The sequence below is a fragment of the Neolamprologus multifasciatus genome, chromosome 9, assembly GCF_963576455.1.
Source record: "Neolamprologus multifasciatus chromosome 9, fNeoMul1.2, whole genome shotgun sequence".
NCBI lineage: Eukaryota > Metazoa > Chordata > Actinopteri > Cichliformes > Cichlidae > Neolamprologus > Neolamprologus multifasciatus.
In genome coordinates this window covers 25,497,412-25,523,363 of record NC_140447.1, presented here as the reverse complement: position 1 = coordinate 25,523,363, position 25,952 = coordinate 25,497,412, and the positions used below count along the sequence as shown (strand labels likewise).

The following is a 25,952-nucleotide window of genomic DNA, read 5'->3' as shown; positions in this document are numbered from 1 at the left end:
GACTATGAGAGCCTGATTTAACTTAACCCAGGAGCCTTGAAATATGGTGAGTGAGTTATGAATGGGAGCCCTGGGGAGGGGGGGGGCAGCACTAGCCATCAATGATGCAGTCATCCTGTCATTGTACCCACACAATATAACACTCACAGTCCAGTGGTCTGACCCAGTGGGTTGCTCATGTCGACTGACACAACGGACCAGATTCATGCTTGAAATCCAGAGAATGATTAATATTTTCATTAAAATGAGAGCCCTGCCAGTGAGTACGCTTTTAAATGTGATCTTTTTTTTTTTTTTGTAAATGACAGAAAACTGGCAACAATTCAAAGCTAAAAAATGACAAAAGAGCAGGAAGTCTGAAAGTCTGATTAGTGAAACAGCATCATGCAAACCACATGGGCTTAAATAGCAGTAATAAAGAAGCGGCATGGACTCAGAAATGCTAAGCTGCAGCCGCATTCAGTGATCCAGCTCAACAGTTCTTCAGTATGCACGCTACAGCATGAGTGCAGCTTCAGCCTTACCATTTTGGAGGTGGTGGTATCGATCTGCTGGGTGACAATTAGCATTGACATGACTGAAGTGACACTGAAACCTCGTCCTGCGCTCTGCTCCTCTGCTCCTCTGCTCTCCTTTTCTCCAGTACAGAAAAAAGTCCTCTGGACAAGTGCCGAATGAGTGGGAGAATTCACCTAAAGTGGGAGGATTAGTGAAGCCCCCTTCCACGAGCCTGAGACCCTTCTGTCAGCTGACTGGCACACTCCCACCTTAGCCAATCAATCACATAGCTGCATGGATGCTGTCTGATGCACTGTGATCCATTTGCCAGGATGGGTTCTTTTGGAAATGTGTGCTCCTCGGCTTCACTCGCTCCGGCTGTCGTGCTTACCCCCCTCCTCAAACACACATCACACACAAACACACTTATCCCCTTTCTCCTCCACAGCACTCTGGCTATCCCTCTCTGACTTTTCTCAGCCTCTCGATCTTTCTCATTGACTCTGCTCCTTTATGGGATTTATCAGTCTTTGTCTCTCCAAGACAAGTCGTCTTCTCGAACTCTCACTTGTAGTAGCTGCACACAGTCTGTGCGTTCGACTACTCTCTCCCCTCCCCTGATTCATTCTCAGTCTTATCCCTACCTTTCTCCCTCCCTACTAAGCTCTTCCCCACAAGAGGCTGGCTATTTTTTTTTTCTTTTTTGGCGGGTTCAGCACCTGAACTAAATTGGAGGTTTTAACAAAATCTTTTGGTCTGGCTATGAGAGAGAGACATCTGCCAGCCAACGCAGCCAAAGATCATTCTTTTACATCTTCATTGCTGCTTTAGTGAGGTAAAGGTGTGCGTGTGTGTGCGTTTATGTGTGTCTGAGTTGGCAGGTGGGTAAAGAGACAGAAAGAAAAGAAGGGAGGGTGAGGGAAAACACAAGAACAGACGGCAGGCAGAAAAAAATGTCTTTGCTGCTAAAATAAATACAGGGAATGCACCATAATGCACCAAACAGAAGCTCATGCATGTATGAAAGTCGTCATCTGCTGTTTGAATGGCTAGAGTTATTGCATCATACCTGGCATCAAAGGAACTTTTGACCGAGTTTGTGTTTTCCCTCGATGAATGAGGTGTCTGCTGCTGTCCACCAATCTGCAGATCAATTTAATCAGTCTCTGTGATGGGTTGTAATAAAGTGGCGGTGATGTATTCGTGCCATGAATTGAACCTCATAAATTATCGCCACCTCTTTGGAAGATTGGTCTTGGGCACAACGCAATCTAAATTTATGTAGCGTTTATAGCTACGGCATGGTAAGCCAAAGTGGGAAAGTAGAACGACCGGTCGTACACATGCCCAACAGTAGCAAGGGCAAAAGGTACTAAATGGGAAGCAGTGAAAGAACACCAGAGTGGCACTGAGCCTGGATTGGAAAAGGCTGAATGTTCTATCCCAGGGCAGAACAAAGTTTTGTGATAAGAAACTTCTGGAGGTTTTCAATTGAGTTTCATTTGCTTACACAATATTGGCCAGACCCTGTTAACTTTCGAGGGCAACTTTATTCAGTCTACAAAAGTACAGGAACCAAGTTTAATCCCTGCATAATAGGACAGGAGCAGAAGCGCTTAAAGACGTAATACTGGGAGTCAGTACAACCAGAGACACCTACCAGATCAAGCATATAGCTTAGACCGTGGTTGTTTCCACAGTGTAACTTAGTCTGTCACAGTTAGCTGAAGCTGCCAATCAAGCAGGACATTGTCATTGCTTTGCAAGTGATCAGTCATAACAGTCATAACCAGAAGGTTGCCGGTTCGACCCCCCTGCTCTCTCTGTCCTGGTCGTTGTGTCCTTGGACAAGACACTTTACCCTACCGCCTACTGGTGTTGACCAGAGGGGCCGATGGCGCAATATGGGTCCTCGCGATGGCAGCCTCGCTTCTGTCAGTCTGCCCCAGGGCAGCTGTGGCTACAACTGTAGCTTGCCTCCACCAGTGTGTGAATGTGAGAGTGAATGAATAGTGGAATTGTAAAGCGCTTTGGGTGCCTAGAAAAGCGCTATATAAATGCAATCCATCATTATTATTATTATGGTTCCTCCTGTGGTTCAACACCAACAGGTAACTTCAACAGCAGTTGCCCTGCAGTAGAGAAGCATCCTATATGAGAATATTAAAGCATAACACTACTTGCTTGTGAGTACACTTTTGACTTATGACACACACACTTCACACTTTTATTTCTACCTGAATTAATAATTACCAGAAGAGTTCAAAGACACAAAAAAAGAAAAGCTTTCACATTATAGATGGTAAGTGTGACTACTCATAATTTTCGATAATTTAATTTCTTTTCACCCCCCTCATTCTTTTGGACATGCCTCCCAGGAAATTGCAGATATAAAGCACATTTAACTGCTGAAAGGCTTTTTATATTCTGTGCAGAAAGTGTTTACAGGTTCACAATAACAAAAGCAGCCAAAGCAAAGTGGACTGTAAACAACAGGGAACAGGGGAGCCTCTAGAAAAAATGCACACAAATGCAACAAAAAAAGGAACATTGTATACCATGGCATCTAATAAAGGAGCAGTTTTCTATTCAGCTGAGATAAATAAATGCCCTGAGTCTCATTTCAGAATTTATGGGAAATAGTCTTGATATTCAGGAGTAAAACCAACTCTTCAACAATTTCAGAGAACTTTCAGAATGTCATGCTGTAAAAACATAAGGAGGTCCTCGTTCACCTATTTCACCGACCAATTTCTCATCTTGATGTCTGATGTTGATGTTTCAATGCACAGAAAAAGTCACCGTAGCTGCAAAGGGAAATAAATAAAAAATAATAATAATAAAAAAAAAAAAAACAGCATTTTCTCGGCATGCCACATTTGGATTTAGATTGCTAATATTTTATAGTTTACAGATTCAGCAGACCATGTGATTAGTTGCATTCCAGTCGTGAAAGCTAAAGTAACAAAATTAACTTGTTCAATTGAGTTCCTGGTTGAATTATCATGTATCGAATTGATAAATAAACAAACTGTGTGAAGAAATGCCTTAAATGGATTCCACAAGCTGCCCAAACTCCCCCGTTGCCTTGTAAACAGACAAAAATCCAATCAGTACACAAATTTAAGCTCTTTTTATTTGTGTTAATGCTTAAAGGGAGCTATAAACATCACATCTGCTTATTCAAAAGGTTACTCAGAAATATTAATTATTGTTTCACTAGTATAAGATGATTGTGACATGTCTCTGTGTGACAAAAACAGTCAAAGATCCATCAAAACTCGTTAAATATTATAACAAGCGGAGCCGATGGTTAACAGTATCACCCATACGCCTTGCCTGTTAACTAACACCTGGATAAGGGCACTGTCCTCCACCTGATCCCTTCAAACCCATTAATTCCATTATTGAGCCCTGACTTTTCAATCCCCTCAGATTACAAGAAAGAAGCGAGGAGACAAAATGAAAAAAGTCCCTGAGGTCTGAAAAAGCACTGAAGGCAATTCCAATATATTGTCTTGAAGAATGGGGCTGGATGGAGCCAGAGTGAGCCAGGTAAGGCTACTCTGCTTAAGAGAAGAGTCAGACGTAAAATGAAAACCATAATCAGTTAAAAAAATGACAAGAATTTAAAAAAATATGCACTCTGGGCTCTTGCAAAAGCTTTAAATGAGGAAAATGCCCAACTGGAAAATGTAATCTAAGCATGATTCTGAGAAAAAACAGGAAGCAAACATATTGCTCGAAATCATGCAGATGAAAAATGACCGTGATGCAGTACAAATCCATTTCAAAATAGCTTTCCATTTTTTTGATTAGCAAGCAGTTCAGCATTTTCCTAATTTAATCTGGCCTCTGAATTGAATTTGTATTACAGCCATAGTTAATAACTTGACATTCTGCATTAGACTCTGTGCTATTTAGATAAGTGATGGGACTTCTTTGAACACCCACATGCCAAATTGCCCCATTGCTCATAATAAAACCGATGTCTGAATGATTCGCTGCTGTTATATTTTATTGGAATTGTTAATAATAGGACTATCAGAATATAATGCCAGGTCCATGTGTCGGGATACCACGGAGTAAAGAAGAAGAAGAAGAATCTTCAGGGAGGATTTGAGAAGATGAAGAAGACTGAAATGGCATTCATGCGGTGGCTTGTGAATAAAAGATGAAAGTTTTGACTTGGCTCCAAGTTTCTTGTCTCCCGTGGCTCATCTCAATTACTACAGAGGCGGTTTAGAGGAGAACAGAGTCAGTAAAGTACACACTAAAGAGAAGCTGATGTGGGAACGCTCAAGGAAATTTTTCATATTTAATACGTGGAGGACAATGACTGACACTTCAGAAAGCAACAGAGTCCCCAAACACAAAGTAACATCACAATATGCCGAAGCTCAACCTACATTTCACGCTGTGCTGAGTCTAAAAAAAAAGCACTCAAGTGTCATGGCGCACCTCAATCAATCATGCCTGGAGAGCAATGGCCTCTTTCAACACACAAAGCTCTCTGTGCGCGCTGTTTTTAAAGGCAGAAAGACAGAATTTCTTTTGACCACTCTTGTTTTACTGCAAGCAATAATTCATTTTCACCTTTGACTTATTTTCAGCAGAAAGTTTCGGATGGAGCAATATTGGTTAGACTTCTTTTTTTTTTCATCGATTTTTGTGTTCACACAAAGATGTTAAGCTTTGTGGTATGAGAAGACGCAGTTCATTGCAATTTAAGTAAATAGGACCGTGTCACCTCAAGACCGGCTGTGAAGCTGCTTCTGCACACAGAATTATTGAACTGAATGCCATGAAATGTGGTACAGTCCAAAGAATGAACTTTAATGGTGTCTTTATGTAATGGGTAATAGATTAAGTACACGGTGAAAGCTCTCTCATGGTCTGGCGCTGTATTTCAGTCAGCGGTGTTGTGAATGCTGTCAGAAAAGAAATGGAATTATTAATGCAGAGGGGTACCTCCAGATTTTTAACCACCATGTAATACCATCTGGAAAGTGTCTGATTGGAAACAGTTTCATTTTTCACCATGATAAAGATCTTAAACATACTGCTAATGTAGTAACACCATGACTGAATTGGACACACGCACACAAGCACACACGCACAAACACAGTGAAACACTATCAGTCATGGATTGGCCCCTGTTACAAATGCACACATTAAGATCCACAAGCTTAAATGAAGATTTACAAAGCTTGCGTGTAACTATTGAGCACTCACAAATGCATCATTCAATCCACACATAAATACATACAAGTTATTTCACTGCACGCGAAACTATTTTACAAATGAGTACATCCAAACCTGAAAAAATACTGATCATTTACGCACAATTTATTAAGTTCAACATCATAAATCGGATATTTTTCTCTTTCAAAAAGCTTTCTGTGCATACAGATGTCTAAAACTACACCTAACATCCCTCGCTTACAAAACCTTAAATGCATGTGGACGAATCGCCTGATACGCACAGATCACATCACACGCACAACTGGGGTTTTGAGACAAATTTCATGCTACTAGTTTGGCACAGATCCATAAAACTAAGTTGCGTTCAAGGCCCAATGTAAGAAGACGTGATATAATTTCACTCATTTTGAATACCAACAGATTTTCATCAGTGTTCCATTGCAGGGAGCAGCATCTTCTACTCCTGAAGAGTTTCTATTATAAGTGCTGTTGAAAGCCATGATAAACACTAATATTCTAACTCTGAAGAGCTTAAAGAACTCTCTGTTTCTTGGATTTCTCAAAGTAAACCCTCAGAGACAGATTGAGCTACTGTTAAGCAACAAAAGCCTCAGCGGCGCCCAAATATTAATTTAACGAGACGTCTGTGAAAACAGATTAATACACCTCCGTACTGTTCGCAATAAAACAATCTGTCTTGGGTAGAACAGAAGCTCTTCGTGACTAATTGCCTTTTTAAGTGACTTGTGCCTGATGCAGAAGGGCAAAGTGATTCACTGACACCAACAAACAGCTCAACACCTCACTCAGATGAGATGAGAGCGTGTTTTAACCAAAATGCTGAGGCATTAATCCAAGGCACCGCCTCCATTAGCCTCAGCTTGTCAGAAGTGAAATTGGAGGGAGAAAAGCCCACTCTGCGGGCATATAGTTAATTTCATGGCATACTGAGGAGAGACAGGGATGGGTAGAGAGTAAGTGCTTTAGGTCCAGGGCTTTGCAGCCCTCGTAAATACTCATCTGTTAGTTTTGAAGTTGAATTGCTCCTTCCGTCTTGGATGGAGTTTGTTTTGAATGGGAGCGATGAGTCCAAGGTCAGAACGACTCTTCAGTCTGACCATTGATCTCAACGGCAGGCCAATCCAGAAGCTTATGATTGATGACAAGCTGAGCCAATCGGGTAGCGCAGGCAAGAGAGGCCAATACGGTGACAGATGGAGGAGCATGTGCACCGTGTTTAATAATGTAAAGGCTCGTCATACTGCGACTCAAGGTAAATGACAGGAGGACCAGGAGGGGAATGTAATTTCCCTCAGCAATGTCAGACGCTACCTGCTGATGTGGTTTCCTGCATGTGCTCTGCTTCACCTTCCGAACGCTTGCACAGCACATAAATGGATTTCATCCAAACTTAAAAGATTAAAAACAATGTTATACCCACCAAAAATTTTGTTTGCACAGCAGGTTTAATGTCAAGAGTGTCAAGACCGACTGGAGTGACTACTCCTTACATGAAAAATGTTCTAATGGGCTTTATTCTTTTGCTTGTTTCAGATTATTAATTTAAAAAAGGAATTGAAAAATACAGTTATAGCATGATAATGACTAAAACCATCACTGATGTAAAAGCAACATGAAACCATGAACGTTTGTATCACAATTTTGGTTCTATTATTAGTTGGTTTATGAATGCTACTCAGTGAATGTAACTATTGTCTGCTCTTTTCAAAAGACTGAAAGTGGACACAACTGAACTACATTTTAAGTGTGAAGAAATTTCACTGTGTCACGCTTGCAGCGTTAATTTCATTTAGCTTTTTTTGCCCGTTAACCATCGTCTTATATCATAAACCCTGAGAAGCTTTCACGGCTATCTTCTCTTCGGGCAACAATCGCCACACATCGTAAATGAAGAGCAGTCAAGTCAAGTTCCTTCCTTGCATACTTCATGCACCATGAGCAATGATTGATTTTCCTTTTGGTGTCTACAACACATCCAGCCCACTTCTGCTTAATTTGGTGATTTCCTGCTTGTGTTTAACAGGTGACAACTCTGTGTGCAAAAGTGAGCAACAAGTAAACCAGGGAAAGTGCTACCATCAGCTGAAGCTACAATTAACACTTAATGATCATGCTAAAGAAAGCCCATCTAAGGTCACATTTATGCATACACAGCAAATCCAGCATGTCCAAATTAACACTGTCAGATTTGATTTCAACACTATTAAAGTGTCTATATGGGTCCACACCAGAGAGTGTTAATTTAACTCTTTTTGGAGAGTTGGTACGTTAACTCTGATTTAGTGTTAAACACCAAATCTGTCTGGAGTTGATAATTTAACACTTACTAATGCTAACTAGGTGTTAAGAGTTTATATATTAACTCTCAAAGAGTATTTTAGTTTAACTACGTAAGAGTTATCTTCTAATTAACTCTAAAAAGCGGGAATTTTACTGTTCTGAACTTCTAGAAATTTCTTTTGGAAATAAACATTTACTAAAAAGACGCAATGGTTTTTGAAAAACATTTATTCTGAACTGTGCACCACAATTTCAAAACATTTTAAGATAAGATAAGATAAGATAACTCTTTATTGTCATTGCACAGTCATACATAGTACAATAGTACAATGAAATTGGAAAACTGTCCTACGTCGGCACTACATATAACACAACACAACACGATATGACACATCACAACGCAACACAAACAACACAACACAGTATAATAACTTAGTAATAAAAAAGAAGAATAAGTGTATTTTTATTGCACACTGTTATTATTGCACATTAATTATTATTGCACCTTGTTATAAATATAAATATTATTATTGTTATTGTTGTTTTAAACATTGTTACCTCCCCCCTAAAAAAGTCCAGGGAGGTAGCCAATCAGGTCAGCTATTTGCATTGATCAGGGCTATTGCCCTGTTGTAAAAGCTGTCCTTAAGTCTATTTGTCCGGGACCTCAGCAGCCTGAACCTCCTGCCGGACGGCAGCAGCTTAAACACCCGGTGTCCTGGGTGTGTACCGTCCCGTAGGATGCTGCGGACCCTCTTGAGACAGCGAGTGCTGTACAGGTCCTTCAGGGAGGGAAGAGGATGTCCAATGATTTTTTGGGCCATATTGATGACCCTCTGGAGTGCCTTTCTGTGTGCTGTGGTGCAGCTGGAGAACCACACATGCAATACGTCAGCACACTTTCAATGGAGCAGCGGTAGAAGACGGTCAGCAGCTCCTTCTTCAGGTCCATTTTTCTGAGGATTCTCAGAAAGATGTAACAGTGTACATGTTCTCACTTTCATTAGAATTTTGTTTATCAAAAGGTCTGACATAGGTGAGCTGGTAAATGCAAATAACAGCATTCTCATCACTTATTTCAATAAATACAAAATACAATATGCATGTCCTTCATTCATCACTTTGTGGAACTTCAACGCACCTCTGCTCTCCCCCATATTCCATCTTCACAAGCATATCCTATGTGGAGATTGAATAAAAATTAGTTGACACTAATTAATGGCACAAATAATCAATTGCAGCACAGTAAAAAAAAAAAAAAAAAGGAATCCTTTTTGAGCCATTACTTGTGTAAAGTATTTTCCCAAAAGACAAGGACACAAGCAACAGGTAATACTGAACTAAATGTAAAACCTCAACCTTTTTCATTTTTACCTAAACCGTGTGCACAAAACTCTGGAGGAATCTAAATGCTAACGTAGAACTCAGTCGGGACTCGGGACATCTGCTACTGCTGTTTGCTCGTTTTTTAATGGGAGATCATTTTCAAGCAGCTTCAAGCAGCACCATTATACCAACATTTCACATTCTAGACATTGTTTTAGGTGTATTTGACCAAAAGTTTGACTGAAAATTCACATGCAAGCTTTTTTTCAAGGCTGTGGTATTTGCCCGCAAACAATACCTTTCAGCTAGCTAAAACAGAATATTATGCTATCACGAGCAACATGGCTAATGCCTTTCACACAGCTTTGTCTCAACTCCAAAGAGCCACAGAAGTAAAAGCTAATAATAATAATTGAAACAATCTTGAAAAAATGACTTACCAAGCATGGCAAACAACTCAAATATGTAGAGCAAAATGTTCTGAAACGGCTTCACTTCAGCTTCGATTGGAGCCTATGGTGCTGGGGGCGGAGTCTGTGAATTGACTCTATTGGTGTCATAGCCCCTGTAGGAGTTCAGAGTTAAGAGGTCAAGAGTTAATGTTTGAATTGTAACACCTCCAGATTTGACAGAGAAACACTCATTTTTAACACTCGATTTTAACTACTATCATTTTACACCTCAGAGTTACATTAAAGGAATGTGACTCTACTTAGAGTAAAATTAACTCTACTTTTGCAAGAAGACTACTAACACCAAAACATTTAACACTTTTGAATTTGCTCCTCACTATGCCGCTGCATTTTTATGGACTTGTCCTTTATGCTGTTATCAGCTAGACTTCCACGCTCATCAAGTGTGTTTTAGAAAATTGCCTACAAATTAAACAATGTCGGAACTTAAGAGTTGAGCCTTTGAGAACACAGAAAGTGTTGACGCAGCATATCAAATGCGGCTCCGCTCTGTGAGTTCGATCTTGGAGGGGGCCACTGGGGCGAAGGATAAAGAGATATTGTGTGAGCAGCGAGCGAAAAGCACCAGCGAACCTTGGAGATCTCAACCACTGCATCGCTGACAGGTACAAGTGGAAGTAAAGGGGGGAGGGGTGTTGGTGCACACAGAGGAGGGTTGGAGGGGCTGCCAGTCAACCGTCCCCTTGTTGCCTTGTAGACAGATCCAGATGTCCCCCCCACCTGGCCTGATTGCATTCTCCACACTTTTCCCCAGAGATTGAAAGATGGGTGCGAGAGGGTACACAAACGGGGATGTGCTGTGGTCGACAAAGAAATAGCAGTACCCTCTATCTCTTCGCGCCCTCCTCCTCCTCTGTGTGCACAGTGCCCTAAGCACCATGGGGATATTGAGACAGACATATCCCTCCTAGATGAAAGGGGCATTTCAGTCACACAGGCCCCCAAGGTAAACGTGGTCTGAGTAAGCAAGCAGCTCTTCGTTTATTGTGGAATGGGAGAGAGACTCAAAGGCACCATAATACCAGTGAAAGCAATAAAGGGCAACTGCTCTGTTCAGACTTCTGACAAGCTATTTGCGACTGTACCAGGCCATGAAGACATATGCTTATTTGTTATTGTTTGTGAAGCTCTAACAAAGTTTGCAGAGGTAACTGCTGTCTCCCCCCATTTATTAACTGCCACAGCACCGCCGCAGTGGGCCTCGCCGATGCTCCCGCCTTATCACTCGTGATTTGTGCACAGGATTATGCATCAGATAAACCTGGTGATTTTGAATTTCTATCATCCTTCCCTGGAGGTTTGCGTGCCACTGCGCAGATCCGCAGTATTTTGTTAATGGTTAATATCAAGCACAGTGTAAGCTGCCATAAACAAGGCGAATGTTTTGCAAAAGATTCCTCCTTCTGCATTCATTCAAGCCTCAATACACCTTCGCAAGCTTTTGATAACTGAATAAACACGCCGCTGAAATAATATTTCAGAGTTTTAACACGATCCCTCATTCTAGGTGTCAATATATCTCAGTAATAAATACACACAATAAACCGAAATGCACAGAACCTTCCCCTAATGATAACCGAGAGCTGGCATAGTAAGATGAACACCTTAGACACAACAGAACGAACGCCACCCTCACAGGGCCATCGTTCATTTGTATTCCTTTCTGTTTGAGAGAGACATGCAAAATGTCAGTGACAAATTTGTCTAGACGCCATTATCTCGGCGTGGATTCCACAACAGAGCCGTAGAGAGACTGCGCACAGACGCCTGTGGCTACATAGTCATTTTAGCAGGAGCACCACAGAAATGTTGATATATTTCCCCGGGGACAGTGTGGCTTTCTCTACTGCAAAAATCCTTTCAGAGAACACATTTTGCTCAATTTAGCGATGAAGCAACACAGTCCCAATATTGCCTTTCCACACTGTGAATTTCAATGAGCGCCTTAGTTACAGTGGTATCTACATGGAAATAAGAGCTAATTCTGCAATCACGCTGCAGTCTAAATAGGGATGCAATTAGTGCACTATACACTAAAGTGGAGATTTAGCTGCAAAGGATTCACTTCTTACAGTGACAGATGTTTAAAGGACCGTGTGTTGAGCAGGTCCATAGTTTCAAGAAACATGTACAACAGACTTCTACTTAACAACTTAGCTAAGTTTGGATGCTTTCCTTTTTTTGCCCCATTTGACAGCAGAGTATGCGTGGAGTAAATCAAGGGAAATAAAATTTTGAAATCTTGAGTGCCGAGCTATTTAGCACATAAAAACCCATCAAACGCTGACAGACACTGACAGAAAACTCCCATTTACATATCCTAATTATAAAATTCATCAAAGATAAATTCATTACACTGAAATATTACATAGACTTTGTGTTTATTGAGTTAAACTTTTTTCCGAAGCGAAAAATGAAACTTTTTTTGCCCCGCGTTTGCTATCGTATGTCTCCTGAAATGTCAGCAACTTTGAGGGAAGTTGTTCTGTTGCAGAAAGAGGTGTTTTCCAATAAATGCAGTGCAGCTGATTGGCATGGGACCCCCACAGCAGAGGCTAAACTCAGCTCACACACCAGCATGGGGACAGGTTGTGTACACGTTTAATGAGAAAAGGAAAAAAAAAGAAAGATTTATATGCGTGCAAATGTCCATCAAACCGCAAATAATTGATTTTTATTAATATTGGGATTTATTAAAGTTCTACAGTAAATGCATATGTTGCTCTCTTTTTTTTAATTAATTTTGTTTACTTAGCTCTTTGCATTATCTCAGTTGTTGCCCGAGCTTCTACAATTGGCTGCACAATTAGCAACAGCAATACAATAATTCTATTTTTTGAGCCATATTGAGATTTTGAGACCAACAAACCACAGTGTTGGGTTCTTCTTAACCTTTGCTTATCTATGAGGAGCCAGCTGTGCATGCCGGCTTCTTTCTGAGCACGTCCTGCTTCGTGGGTGGGGCACATCTACTGTTATCCCCCATTTTGCTTTATGTTTATGTTTTGGGAGAAAATGACGTACTGAACAAAAAGGGTTTTACAGGACAGATTTTCTCTAATTAGAATCGGGGCCGGTCCAACCCAAGTACAACAGGGGAATCCACACACTTCTGGGCAAAGAGTGGATATTGGAGAGTTGCACATCCATTTAAATGTGACCACTGCAGTTTGCAGCTATACGATTACACGTGATTAATTGTCCTGACACTCTAAGCAGCATTTGCAAAGTGGAAAACATGGAATAGGCGGGCAGAAATTGAGGGAGAAACGAGGCGGAAAAGGCCCTCCTTACAAAGTTGAACTTGGATGTGGGGGGATGTGGTCAAGACAAGGACGTGAGACAGACAGACAGGGAGAGAGAGAGAGAGAGAGAGAAAGAGACTAGAAAACTTAGCACTGACTTGTTTGACTGCAGCCAGAGTGCCAGCTGAGAAATATGGCTGCTGTCCCTGGCACTAGTCACTTTGACTTTGATTCAGAGAAACATACACAAACACATATAAGTTATGCTGACATTATAATATTTCACAAGTTTAAAACAAATCTTGTGTTTCTGCAAAAAACATGAGATTTGCGTGTTTTTATCACCTACCTTCATGGGAATAAGAGGCTGGGACATTACTGTGTAATTATTCATGTAGCATCTCTATTTAAAAGGACAAATCAGATCATTGAAGAAAGCAACGCAAAAGCACACCCTCAATACCCACAATATCTTTAGTCTTTACTTTCTGGGGATATACTAGTGTCTTGCTGAGAAGTTGTTCATGTGTTCCGTTTAGTTTCATTTTTCCTTAATATTTTTTTTTAATGTATCTCCAAAAGGATGAAGCCAACCTCTACGCACAAAAACACTGTGTCTTCTGTGGACATATAGCTCCAGGTAAAACTCGAAACATTTTCCTCAACTTTTAAAAGAGCTGGAAAGTAAATAAACAATCGTCTTACGTTTCACGCATGCGCAGTGCAGGAACGCAGTGTTTTCAGTGTGGATGAAAACAATGGAAAAGGATAGTCTGGACACGGAGCGCTTTTAGACAAAAACACTGTTTTCAAATTTATCTGGATTAGTGTAGACGTAACCTGAAGGTGTGGTTGTGGAGGATGTCTGGAATACTCTGCTTAGTCTGCTGCCACTGCGATCTGACTTCAAATAAGTGGAAGATGATAGGTGGATGCAATTGTTCTCAAACAGTGGCATGAGTCTGCAAATGTACTGCGGGTGGACCGCAGTAAACAGAAATTCAGTTTGAAATTACTCAGAAGTATGTACAATTATAGATTTATATACATTTATCTTTATTAATCTGACCTGAATTTACTAATATCACCTACAGGTTTGCAAAGTCCCGTTTTGAAGCCGTGAATTTAGCATTTAGGCTGTGGACATTTTGAGTTTTTAAGAGTTAGCTGATCATATTTGGAGGAGGGGTGGAGTGAGAAGTTGCCAGCTAATGCTGTAGGAGTTTTGGTTAGCACAAATAAAAGGCCACAAATTACTACAATTCGATTTTTTAACTGAAGCAGAGGCCTCTTGAACAATACGCCAGTGCAAGTAGTCACTCAGGGAGTTATTATTTGTTCAAAAATTGTATTAAAAAATCCACAAACACTATGAATATAATTTAAAGGTATTGAGCTGGAATCAGGAATTGAGTATTGACATCCTTGTTTTCTGACAAAGCAGCCACGCGCCCAAAGTTATAATGAAGTGGTAAATCAGCTATAGAGAGTCTACAGGCTTTAACTCGCTTTTGAAGCTAGCTCAAAGTAGCCATTCACTTGTAATGAAGGTGACCCAAGTATTAAACACTAGTCTTTCACTCCAGCTATATATCCATTGTCATCAGTGCGGCTAATATTCTACACATCTGTGAATTTTGAACTTTTCCTTCTAATTACTTTGTGGTAAACTTTTTGTGAGGCAATTATCTTCTTCTTTCCACCTCACACATATACACACACACTCTTTCACGTACACACACTCGCACACGCACACTATTTAAATTCCAGAGGCAAGCTTTGATCACCACTACATTAGCTTTACATTAGAAACAATCATTAGGGGGACATCATCCCCACGACCAATTTGCCTTCGGAAAATAGTGGTGCTTGAATGTTCTGCAGCCCACAGAGGACCAATGAGCCACACCAAACTTGATTAGGCCTCATAGTAATGTATCACTCCTCCTGGCCAAGGCTTTGTAGATGAACGACTTGTCTTCATTTTAAGTACTCTATCTGGGAAGGGCTAGAAACTGGAGTGGACTCATTTTCAAAAAATCTCTTTGAGGAGGTTCACTCTGCCAGAGAAGAATGTGTCAAAAAACATAAATGAGTAATGAGTTCCACATGTTCATTCAAGGCTGTTGAGAGTTTTCCAAGACAAGATTTTCAGGTTTGATTCTCAAAAAAAACCCACTTCTGAGACTACAGCTATTTAGTTTAAGACAGCCCATCGTGTTCTTACAAGTAACATTTCTTCAATCTCCGGCACTCTGAAATTGCTTTTTGAAAAGGTAGGAACATAGTTTGGTGCTCAGTTGAGGAAAAGAAGAAGACCAAATGAAGAAAAAAACACCCTTCCGATCACAGGAATTTCCTCTCGAGATTTCAGAGTAAAGTGATGAGCTGTAGATATCATATTCACATTTCACACTGTTGCATTAAAATCATATTTAATGTGGAATGACAACCTTAGAAATAAAGCATACCTTGTGAAAGTCAATAAAAGGAAAAGCTTTTTGAGGATGAATACTTCAAAACGCACTATCCAGTGTAGCTGAGATAGGCTCGTTTTCAGAACATAAAGCCTCTTCATCACCCGGCTCCACCATAAGCGGCTATCAAATCTACCTCACGACAGCTTTATGAGAGCATAACTGCCGCCATTTTGTGGCTCGGGGTAAGTTTCAGGGAGCAGATGGGAGTGAACTTTAAACTCAGCAGGGGAGAGAGCACCAATGTCCAGCTGACAGTGGGGCTGGCCTGCCTGATGTTTGATTAAGAGGCACATTGACCTTTCCGAGGCTCCAGGGGGCGCTGAGATACACCCTCACCTGACAGCCCACGAGTCAGAGCCTTCTCATTATGTCCCAAATCTATCAGTCTAGAGGGGAGCTTTTTTTCTCCTTGTTCTCTGGGAAAAATTAAATGCCAGTGGGTTTGTAGAAGAGAAGTACACCAAGAGGAAGATGTCACGGAAAGGGAAGTGTCACAAGCTAAACAGGGAATAACAGAGGGTGAGTTTTGGGGTTAAGAGAGGAAGAAAAAGGATGGAAAAGAAGAGGATGGTACACTTTAGATGTGGTGCATTTCTCGGTGCAATTGCTGTAAATCAGAACAGAGAGAAGAAGCTCTAAATACAGATCTGTCTATAACTACAAGCCCAAACTACTCCTATAGCTTCTAAGGATTCTTCTAAGCACTGCGCTGATGCCTTTACCAAAGATTATAATTGATGGCCAGGAAGAAGCTGAGGCAAGTCAATACAGTGTGATGAATTAGGCCTGTATAGTGGCATTGGGTGTGCGCCTCTACTGTTCATGACAAATTGGCCATGTCAGACTCTAGGTATTTCCCTTACAATCAATACGTGATGACAAAATGGCTGCTGAGGCCAGCTTTGGTTTACAATTGCCCAGACAAGACAGACGGAAATGCAAAGAAAAACCACAGACACCTTTTAGTCTGAGGCATTTCAGCAAGGTATTTATAACAAAAGTGATTAAAATCACTCTACAATCATAGTAGCACGGGCGACTTTTATACAGCTTCTTAATAGTGAAGCATCAAGTGAAATGTGCAACTTGTTACAAAGAGCACTGCATTTGTTTTTAGCTTTAAAGATTTTGGTTTTCTAGCTCATAACACTCCATGTATACTAAGCTGTACCACTTTCCCAGTGTCATTTAAGGACACAAAAGCAGCTACTTTCAGCAATTGTACTCTAACATCCCATTGTGTGCTAGTTTTCTAAGAGAAGCTGTTATGGATGTCAAAACCAGGATTGTAATAGATGGATGAATACCACGCTTAAAACCAAAAGTGAGCAAATGCTAGTATTTTAGCAGCAATCGCCAGTTAAACTTTTCTAATTTACCTTTATAGCAACCACTATGGCTGAAAAATGAGACGTTAAAAGATACAGTTCCACCTACTGACCATTGAGATGTCATGCCATTTGCAGTATATTTTTACAGTTTGATACAGATAATGTTTTTTTTTCTTCTAAAGCTAAAAAAAACAACAAAAAACAAAAAACTGCCGATGTGTTCATGGAGTACCATCCCTCTACTTCCTTCTTTGCCCGTGTCAGCTGGGATGAGTTGACAGATACATTATACACCCCCACCTTGACCCTAAGTTGAATACGCGGTAAAGAAAATGGATGGATGGCCTTCACTTTGGATGATAACTTCTAAATACGGCCAAGTAATACATTTGACTGCAAAGCAAAATGGGGCGAGTCAAGAAACAAATAATAACCCACTCGTCATAAGTAAAGCACATATTGCCCAAGCCAAATGGTTTGATGAGAGATCCTGGACATTAGCACAGACATTTTGGTGGTGTGCCCAGCTTTAACCTAGTCACTGTAAATCTTCATTCTTGTTCTATAACACCTGCTTTAATAGACCTTTGGTGCATCTTTACACAAACTCATACAGACGCACCATGTGCCACAAGGCCCATTCTGTACTGCTGGTGTGAATACCTGCCAGTGAGCATCTGCCCAATCAGTAGGGTCTGGCAAATGAGCCCAGGATACTACTGTAATCAATTAAGTCCGCTTCACTGAGCTTTCCATACAGTGTGAGGCACTAAAGCACAGTACTCTACCTCACACATGCAGACTTTAAGCAGAACTGTAATAACTTAACTGCTTTTGACACCTGCATACGGGTATTGATTGCTGAGCCTCATTACCAAATTTAATTAGTTAAATCTTATTATGTTTCTTTTTTTCTCCTGCCAACTGTAAATCTTCCCGAATCACAGTAAATCAAACTATGCAAACCTAATTTTCACAGATTCCACTGTGCCTCTTGCATGTGGCACAGTTTAGATAACCTCAATCTCAACCACTGCACAGTTACACACTCTGGCAGCAGTGTAATAATAAATACACACCTTGAAACAAATGCACCTGCCTACGTCGAGAAGGCATTTTCACCTCATCTTGACTCCATGTTCTCCCTTGCTTTGTTTCAATACTCCAGCTTTCACCAGCTTGGGTAACTGCCGGCTATCGGATGCAAAATGTTTGTCTTGCTTATGCCGTTTGAACACATTAAAGGTCCCTTTTTGCTGTTGTTGTGGGTTGAGATTTTACTTGTAATGAATCAGCAAGTTGAGTTGCAGACATCGTGTTATGATGTCTTTGAAGAAATCAAACAAAAAAAAATCTCTATGAGCTGTGAAACAAAACAGTTTGATGGTGCATGTTTACATCCATGAGGCATTCAGGGTGCCTCCAATTAATTGAAATAAATCCCTAACATCCATATCATAATTAATAATATATCAGCTGCACAAGGCATGCCTGCACAAAAGTTAATTTAGCAATTCTCCCAGCATTCTTGAGCGTCCTGCCTATGCACCGTGAGGTAATAATATGCTAATGTTTAGGGAATACACAACAATTCCCCTTTACAACAGGGTGCTTTTTCATTTTCTGTCTGGCTAGCTTTAATGATCTCATTAGACAGCCACTCTAAGCCGGGAAACCGCCTATGCAACTCCGCCCACACGACAGGGAGTGCAACAACAGTGCTGAACAGGGAGGCCGGGCATCTGTCTGATGTCACAGTTGTAACAGAAGCTGCTTACTTACAAGATGGACACGACTCTGAGAGCGTACCACGGGAAAAAAAAAAGAAAGAAGAAAAAAGGCTAATTGAATTCCTCGTGTACGTGCGTGCACAAAGCCCTCCCTGCTACACTGAGGCTGGAGAGGCAAGCTAAGAACCCTGTTAGACTGAGTTGTACATCATTACCCAGAATTCTAGCAGGCAGTTTCCCCAACTTCTACTGCCAAGAATCAAATGGCACAAATTAACCACAGCTTTCCTGATGGCAATGGAGGAGGAAGGAAAATGGTTCTATCCAGGCTGATCATAAGCTTCTACAAAAGACTTCTAAAGCACCAACAAACACAACTGCCCCTCATGAACAACTTACTGTGAATTTAAAGAGGTGTTTGAATCTAACACGTTTTCAGATGCATTCGATTCTCTCACAAACAAATTTATAAAAAGACGTGCTGGAGTGTTTTATAATTTCATTACAAATTGAAGCTCAAAAGTAAACTATTTACCTTTGTTCGTCAGCAATTAAGAAGTGATCGATCATGTCAAACATTTTCCGGTTTTGCTTCCCAAACAGGACGTTGGGCAACTTTACTTGATATTGTTGCAATTTGAGAAGCTTGGGGATATTAATCCAATGACAACAACAACAAAAAACACACCTAAAGATTTACTTGGCCTTTTTGAAGTTCTCATTGGCATTTTTCTTCATGTTTCACTCCTGACATTTCAAATAACACATAAACAAGCCAGATTTATCAATAGTGTAAATAATGAATAACCACAGCCCTGAAATGACACAGCACAGCTGCAGCAATACAAACGTAAAAGTAACTAAATTGAATGTCATTTGAAGGTTGATGTCAAATAATATCCCAAACACAAACCAGCTGAAAGAGTCCAATGTGCAAATTCATGACAGAATGATTTTTCAACTCTGCTTTGCGTATGACTTCAATACTCCTATCTTGGCTAATTCTGCTGCCTTTTACTTGATCCCAGTCAGTCTGAGTGAGAACGACGCTCTTGTGCCAGTTTGATGGAATGTGGCAAATCTTGGCAGATTTTTTTGGTTTTTTTCTCATTTTTTGCAGAGCTTAGTTTTTAATAGGTCTCCAAACTCCCCTCATCATTCTCGGCTGTGCGGTCCAATTGAAAGTCAAAAACTTGGCATTGTACTTTTTCTTTCCCTCTCCATCTGCCCCTCGATCTGTCAGCCAGCCTTACTTGCACTGTGTCTGCCATTAACCTTAATCCTCTTCATGTTTATTACCTTGTTTCACACACTAAAAAAAAATACACTGTTTATATCTTGTTTACCAACCTTACCTTTGACATAAATATAGAAAACACATGCATTATATACCCACACATAGAAGATAGCAGGAAAAACACTGCAGTGATGCAGGGAGACAGTGATTTCAGATAAATTGAGCTGTCGGGTTCGTCCACTTACTCATTCTGTGCACCCAGTCTGCCCGTGAAATGCAATTACACTCAATGCCATGAGTAAGTGGTGGAAACCAGCTTATCATGTCAGAGCCTTAACGAGTGTTACTGAGGGAAATCATGATTAACGCCAAAGCACAAAGATAAAGTCGCTCTGTGAGAGAAAGGAAACAGGGCTTCATGAGACAAACCAAAAAACTCATCTTCGTATTCATATCCATAAAAGCCCTCCTTCTCATTGGCTGGAATAATCATAGTAAGAGAAACAGCAGGCATTACGACGTGCAATATATACACACAGGTCTGCTTCTGGCACCATACAGCAGACTGCCAAATTAGCCTGTAGTTACAGCACCTTGTGCTTTTAGAATGATACCTCTGCTCGTCCGAATCCCATGAGAATATTACCTCTTTAAAAACAAGGGGGGGTTACTACATCAGCCTTAAAGTGTAAAACAGCTACTAAAAACCTTCCCATTTTCAGAATTTGGTTGGTTTACCTCTTTAATACACAGTATTGGTGTCCACTTTCTGAAGTTTAACCACGTACTTTTAGATTAATTTTCTTTCTCGAGGGTGTTTACATTAATTTCACTACACTTTATGAAAATTAACTTGAAAAACACCTGCTTGTCTGAAATGGGTAATCCATCACGCTCATTGTTTCTTTACTTTTATTCTTTTTCAAGGTTATTTTGTATGCAACTCTGAAGAACAAACCTGTAGGGAAAGTTGGGGAAAACAACACTTTTAAACCTGACAAAGCTTTTCCTTTTTGCTTTTTAAAATCGGGTGTTTTATTTTGAAATCTCTGCCAACATCTTTGAATGTGCCTATACAGTGCCATGAAAAATTATTTGTCCTCTTCCTGATTTCTTAGGGTGTTTTTTTTTTATTTGTCATACATACGTGTTTTAGACAAATTGTAATATTAGACAAAAATAACTGACCCTTCAGGGTTTTATTTTTTTGTTTTTTTGTTTTTGGCAGCAAGCAGAATTCATGGTTCCATCAATTATAGCAATGTCTAGGTTCTGAAGCAGCAAAGCAGCCAAAGACCATTACACATCCACCATCATGTTTGACTGTTCGTATGATGATTTGCTTTTGTTTTTAGGTAATGATGTGTGACCTCATGGACACTTTGGTGAGGCAAATCTTCACTGCAATGCAAATGCTGTATTGGTAAATTAATTTGTTTGTTTATTTTGGTCCATAGGACTATGGGACCGGTCATTGTCAATGGGAAACACACCTTGCAAACTTGTCTGCAAACAGTCACAAATAACTCGCTAGTTGTAGTCAAACTGAGAAAAGTGTGATGCAAACCCAAAACAGAGGAGGCAATTCACCTTTAAATAAGCAAAAAGTTGCACCTTTTAAAATGTGCTGGCTGGCAGCAGCATACAGGCCATAACTCCCATGCAAATTATGTCTAACAACTGCAATCTGCTAGTGACCAAAATCACAATAAGATTTATAGAGCAGAAGCCTCTTTGCAACGATTTTTACTTGGTGACACCCAAAAAGCTCCAGCAACCACTTGAATAAACAGTTCAAGTGGTTGGGAATACACATGTATCCCCTCACAATCAGAGATCGCCAGGGGGTTGCCAACTGGTCTTAAGGCCCTTTGTGTCTGAGGCATAAGGAGGTTAACATAAGGAGGTTAACATTGCTCCTGCAATATCAGCATTGCCATTTTGAGTTCATATGCTGATATCAAAAATGAGCTAAAACACCTACAAGCTCAGCCTCCCAGGTTCCTATTAAGAAAAAGTAAAGATCCTTGTTACCATTACCAATACTGTAAATGCCGCACAATCACAAAAATTAAATAAATAAATAAATAAATCTTGACACATGGTGTCACTCATCTAATTAGGACAACTACTTGGATTTCTTTCACCTTGGGAGATCTACCCATCAGTGGTGGCCTTGTCAGGTATCAAAGAAGGAGATGGAATTGTGCAAATGCATTGAGAGTTTTTTTTTTTGTTAATACCACAAGAAAAAACTGACTTGTATTGGCAGACGAGTGTCTGCCAATACAAGTCTGCGGTCAATGGTTATGTAAAGTGTACATAGAACAGTAGAGTTTATTAATATATTTCTGTAATCTTTATGATTCTTTACATTACCATCTTCTCCTTTGAGACAAAGTATTATATAAATCAGTATGGGATAATGACTTGTACCTGGATTCACCTCCTCAATGTACTTCATGAAAGGAGTATGTGTCCCTCACTTACTTTATGGGTGTTCACTAAAGAGACGAGGAGTATTTCGATTTCATTATGATGAATAACTACTCATAAAAACAGAGAAGAAAGAAATCAACACGGCTACTTGAGCGAGCCCAATTATGGCATCTCCTCATAAAAGAAGAACATCACTGCAATCACACTTTAACTAGCACGGGTCCTCAATCTCAAGATGCAAATAATGTAGGGATGGATGGGGCGGGCTCTATGAAATATTCACCTACTGTATGCTCATTATTTCGCTGAGGCACTCGGCATGGTGCAGTCTGGCTAAGTGATGATTGATTGCTCAAGGCCAAGAGAGGGTGCAACAGACAGAGACGACACATACTGCACAAAACGCTTGTGAATATCTCAAGGATTTTATGTGGGACATTTCCATGCATGAGGCAGTAAAAACAAGACAGCCCACAGTGTGATGCCACTGCAGCGGATTTAAGAAATCCAATTAAATCATTGGTGTGAATAAGAGAAAAGGGCCAACAATTCAAATGGGTTTCTACCAATATGGATTTTTATTGGCAGTAAGATGCTGAATAGATCTTCAATGTTTTCGATTCTCTCTATTTTTCAAGCCAAAATAATACCACTGTTCATTGTTTGCCCTGTCATCTTACCATTGGCAGGGCGTATAAGCACCCGAAACAAAAATGGATTTATTATTAGCTGCTATTCAAAACAAGATGAATCACTTGGGATGTATTGCTGCCTTTTATTGGTGAATAAATGCTCACACAAAACACAAATGTGGAAATTAAGCACTATTTCAGTGCAGTCTGTCTTAGTTACAGAGATTCCTCCAGGACCCATACCTTCTATTGCAATTGCTGGCGACTGTTGATAACTGATACCGATAATTTATTTATTTAATTATTTAAATGTTCCCTGCTACTAGTACAGTTTATAAGATGATGATTTGCTGATTGATTTTCTTTGGCATATTATTCCATCCTATATTGTGTTAACCCTACTTTAGGCTGGTGACCTATCCAGGGTGTACCCCGCCTCTCACCCTATGGTAGCTGGGATAGGATCCAGCCCTCCTGTGACCTTGACAAGGATAAGCAAAAAAGAATGAATGGAAGGATATGAATGATAATAATGATGATGATGATGATGATGATGATGAAAGCTGTTAAATAAGGCTTTGACCTAGGATACACTCTCTTGGTGCCCTTCTAGTACACTTAATATTTTGGGGGTTTTGGACAGCTCATCAGACAAAAAAACAAAATTTAAAGGCAATGCCTCAGACTTCAGAACATCACGTTCATTTTGTAACTCTTTAAAACCTAATATCTGAGAAAATAATCAGAAGCTGCATTGAGAAGATTTCTGTGTTCAGTTTCCTAAAGAAGAGTTCACACAAGCTACATTAGGAAACACAACAGCTTGGAAAATGGACTAAAGATATCACAAGAAGCTATTGATCCACCTTTGTGAACTCAATTGAGCAAACAGACTATGATACTTTTTCCCCCCAAATCCACAGCTTAAAAGGTTGAGTTCAACATTTTGAGAAATTAACTGTGTTACAGCTTACATAGAAAGTGTTTCAGTTGTATTTTTCAGTCCTCCATCTCAATTCTATTTTAATCAGCGCTGCTGTCTGCTGGCCACATAACGGCTTGCACTATAAGCTCATGAACGCGATCTAAAGCGTAGATGGTATTGTTTTCACCTTGTGAGTGTGTGTCATCATGGCAAAATGTGATCCTGAAAACAGCAATAGAACCAGTAAATGCGGTAAAAGGAATGTGTAAGTACTGCAAGTGCTATTTTGTCAATATTGCAGTGTCACAGTTAAAAGTTGTCTTGTTAGAATCAAATCAAGCCCATTTTAAATATAGCTTTGAGTGTCAACATGTTTACTAGCTGCATAAGTAGCTACAGTAATTGTGTTTCAAGCTCCGAGGACTGCCAAAACTTGAATGACCAACACACAGCGTCACTTTATATCTGAACATCACCTGTGTAGACACAGATGGAGGACAGGAGCTCCTGCAGCTCTACTAACACGCTGCTCATGCAACAGCTCCTGTGTAGACACAATGTCAAATGGGAAACTCACCCACTCTTATGTGAGATATTACATCTTAGAGGTGCTAGGAGCAAGATTTATAGTACAAGTCTTTAGAGTGAGCTTACCTAACTGCTTGTAACTGCTTCACATAGCTTTAAGTTGAGGGGCATTGTGGCCAGTGCGATCCCACCATGAAATGTCCTGTAGTAACACTTAGCAGCCTGCAGTGATTCTGAGTTGAGCTCAGAGAGTTAGCAGAACCTGAATGGCCTTCAAATACTGATCTGCCAGAACGCCTCCTGTGTAGACACAGATGGAGGACTGAAGCTCCTACAGCTCTGCTAACATGCTGGTCATGCTAAAATTCCTGTGTAGACTCAGTGTGTGAGAAGCTCCAGCTCTCTCGTGAATCTAACACAGCTGAAATAGTTAGCTTGACAATGAAAATAATGGCAAGAGGTAGCTGATCTGGCAAAAACAAATATATTTACACTTTGAGTTTTGAAACAGGTCAAAAAAAAATCACAGACTAATAAGTTAAATGATCTGTGAGTTTCATGTTTTTCTGTAGGGCCTCAGTCACACAGGCCCAGAGGCAACCACAGGTCGCTAGGGAAGAATATGACCATGTGGTGGATGATCACTGGAAGAGCGTGGTGAAAACAGCTGCCAAGAAGGTCAAGCACCAAAAGACTCCGTGTGATTGCTTTGGTCAGCAGCAGGTTGTAGTGGTTGGCAACTTGTCTGCAAACACTTACAACTTTTATTTTAAAGGCATATGCTCTATTCCCAGTTTACATCACAACTTTTATACTTTCACTACAGCTTAGCAAGTAGATGGTGAGTGTGTTCAGACATGTTGGCATGTTCCAAATATCATCCCAACTAGGGGCGAACAGGGGAATTTGCTAGTGATCAAAGCATGCAAGGTTTCATTGCAGCACCATATACCTCTTTGTAACCAATATCACCTAGTCACTGCCAGCAATCTGCAGCAACAACTTACCAACTGGTTGAGGAATACACATTTTTCCTAGCAACTGATGGTTGCCAGTCCATCACTCACTATTCTCTAGGCCCGAGGCCTAGTACTTAAGCCTAACTGACTCAAATAAATGCCAATGCAGATAAAACGCTGTAGAATAGACAGATGCATCTACGTTGGCGGCATGGTAGACAGTGGTAAAATGAAGGCTTCACTAGTAATTTTCATCTGACAACTAAACTGTTTCAAACCAAAATACATTTTTCGTTGAATACTGTTACGGAACACTGCAGTAGCAAAGCCACTGTTTGCTGAGCAGAATTGGTCACAAGAAAGATGGCTGTATTTTTTTGTTGCAAAACCGATTAGGGGTGATCGTGGCTCAAGAGTTGGCAGTTCGTCTTGTAACTGGAAGATTGCTGGTTCGAGCCCCGGCTCGGACAGTCTCGGTTGTTGTGTCCTTGGGCAAGACGCTTCACCTACCGCCTACTGGTGTTGGCCAGAAGGGCCGATGGCGCAATATGGCAGCCTCGCTTCTGTCAGTCTGTCCCAGGGCAGCTGTGGCTACAACTGTAGCTTGCCTCCACCAGTGTATGAATGTGAGAGTGAATGACTA

At 40.5% G+C, this 25,952-nt stretch overlaps 1 protein-coding gene across 3 annotated transcripts in view; it reads right to left on the bottom strand.

Annotated features, from left to right (window-relative positions):
* The window catches only part of LOC146511668 (A-type potassium channel modulatory protein DPP6-like), a 262,569-nt gene that overhangs the window by 196,320 nt on the left and 40,297 nt on the right, over positions 1-25,952 (bottom strand). Inside the window, exon 1 of one of the 3 annotated variants that reach the window (XM_085173047.1) lies at positions 525-8,153. The exons of the other annotated variants lie outside the window; for them this stretch is intronic. Coding sequence (XP_085029173.1) covers positions 525-575 — 51 coding nt within the window. The 5' untranslated portion in view covers positions 576-8,153. Of the gene's footprint in view, positions 1-524; positions 8,154-25,952 lie in introns of those variants that run through there. 3 annotated transcript variants of the gene reach the window in all.